General features: G+C 52.7%; 1 protein-coding gene across 1 annotated transcript; it reads left to right on the top strand.

Annotated features, from left to right (window-relative positions):
- Positions 1-260: 260 nt before the first annotated feature.
- Positions 261-1,559, top strand: LOC128731681 (helix-loop-helix protein delilah). Its single transcript, XM_053824813.1, has one exon. It carries the CDS (start codon positions 261-263, stop codon positions 1,557-1,559), a length of 1,299 nt encoding a protein of 432 aa, XP_053680788.1.
- The last annotated feature ends 213 nt before the right edge of the window (positions 1,560-1,772 follow it).

Here is a 1,772-nt window from a genome sequence, read left to right as displayed (position 1 = left end):
CCAAATTGGTTGTTGGAGAAAAAAAACGATCCTTCTAAGAAGATTGCTTTTCTGCAGCACATTCCTTCAAAGCCACCCTTAAGGCAGTCGGTATTGTTCGCCATTTTTTATGTTAGAAAAGAGGCGAATTCCAATCGATCGACGAGCCCGTCATCTTCATCCACATCCTCAGGTTGACCAGATGATTAACAAATTGTCTTTTCTTCCGCAGAAAATCGCCTCTCTCACGTCCGGCCGAAGCAACCCCCGCATGGGTCACAATGCGGCACAACAATATGGCGTCGATCAGCGCGATCACCTACAACCAGAGGCCTTCGATGGAACCTGCGACGGTAGCGGATGCAAACAACAACCACAACGGGCTCGGTAGCTATGGAACGCATCCACTGGCCGCAGATGGTGCCGGAACGCTTGCATCTGAGATCCGAAAGGACGAAAAGTACTCACTACGTCAGCGTCAATCCCGCCGTACAACGCAACCACCGGAACCGGCTAGTGTGAGCAGGAACAACCCCAAGGAACCGAAGGAAAAAGCAACCCCTAAAGAAAAACCCAAACCCAAGGCAGCTCCACTCAGCAAATATCGGCGGAAAACAGCAAACGCTCGCGAACGAAGCCGTATGCGTGAGATTAATAGTGCATTCGAGAACCTACGTCGAGCTGTTCCGGTGGCTGTGGCAGGATCAAGTGGAACCAGCTCACCCGTAAGTCCACCAGCACACTGTGCTGGAAGTGCGGCTTCGAGCGAAAAACTCACCAAAATCACCACGCTACGACTCGCGATGAAGTACATCCGGATACTGAGCGATATGCTGCACGGGACGACATCCACGACACTCGAGAACAACAACGACCTGGATGTGATCAATCACAACGAGATCGAACGTGAAGTGATGCAGAAAGGCTTGTTGTTGCGTGAAGGTGCTCTTTCGATGGCGGCGGGTTATCTTTCGTCTCCTGTTGACTCACCGGTGGAGTCTTGTGGTCGAACTCAACCCGGAACATCTTCCTCTTCGACGAGCAACCCTCGCAAAAGAGCCTCCACAAGCAAGCGATCGACGTCGTCAAGCAGTCGTGCGAAGAAGCCCACTACAAACGCCAACAACGCACCCAGTCAGGGTAGGTCACGAAGTACGAGAAAATCTGCAACCTCCAAGACGGCGCCACCAGTGACGCCAATGGAGAAGATCGACGACAACCTATCGCTGGCACTGGTGGATCCAACTCGATCGGATCCACTCGGTATGGACGTGGATCTTGGCTCGGTGTTGGAGTCGGACAACGACTCGCTCATACTGTCCGAACCCTGTCTCAGCCCGCTAACCGGAGGTGCTGGAGTTGGTGGGCTCAAATCACACGCATTTGCCTGCACCGATCGGCAACCGGTGATGCCAAACGATGGGCTAGAGTTTGGCTTGTTCCTAGAGTCGGATGCGGACTCGTTGCAGCTATCCGAACCTTGTCTGAGCCCGCTCAGCCACCTAGACTCACTGAATCCGTTCAATGATCTGCTACACACGGGCTTCAACGAGCAGACAGCCCTCGAGCTGTATCTTTAACCCCTATGTTGGAAGGGTCTCTGAGGGCTACGATGAATGAAAGGTTTAGATTAAGGGCTAGCTCCGTTTGAGTGTGTGTGCGTCAACGAAAGTCCCAGTAATTTATTCTCACCGTGTCATATTAGTTAAGCAAGTAGCTGCTGGCGCCGGCGGCACGATCTGCATTAAGCGCCCTGGTAGTGAGGTGGAAAGAAGTGATAGAGAGTGAGAGAG

The sequence above is a fragment of the Anopheles nili genome, chromosome 2 (genome assembly GCF_943737925.1).
Source record: "Anopheles nili chromosome 2, idAnoNiliSN_F5_01, whole genome shotgun sequence".
Taxonomy (NCBI): Eukaryota; Metazoa; Arthropoda; class Insecta; order Diptera; family Culicidae; genus Anopheles; species Anopheles nili.
The sequence above is the reverse complement of the archived record's forward strand: the minus strand, read 5'-3'. Positions and strand labels throughout refer to the sequence as shown.

Bases quoted from the DNA above. Each gene is read 5' to 3' on its own strand.
- LOC128731681 (XM_053824813.1), top strand. From the start codon at position 261: ATGCGGCACAACAATATGGCGTCGATCAGCGCGATCACCTACAACCAG.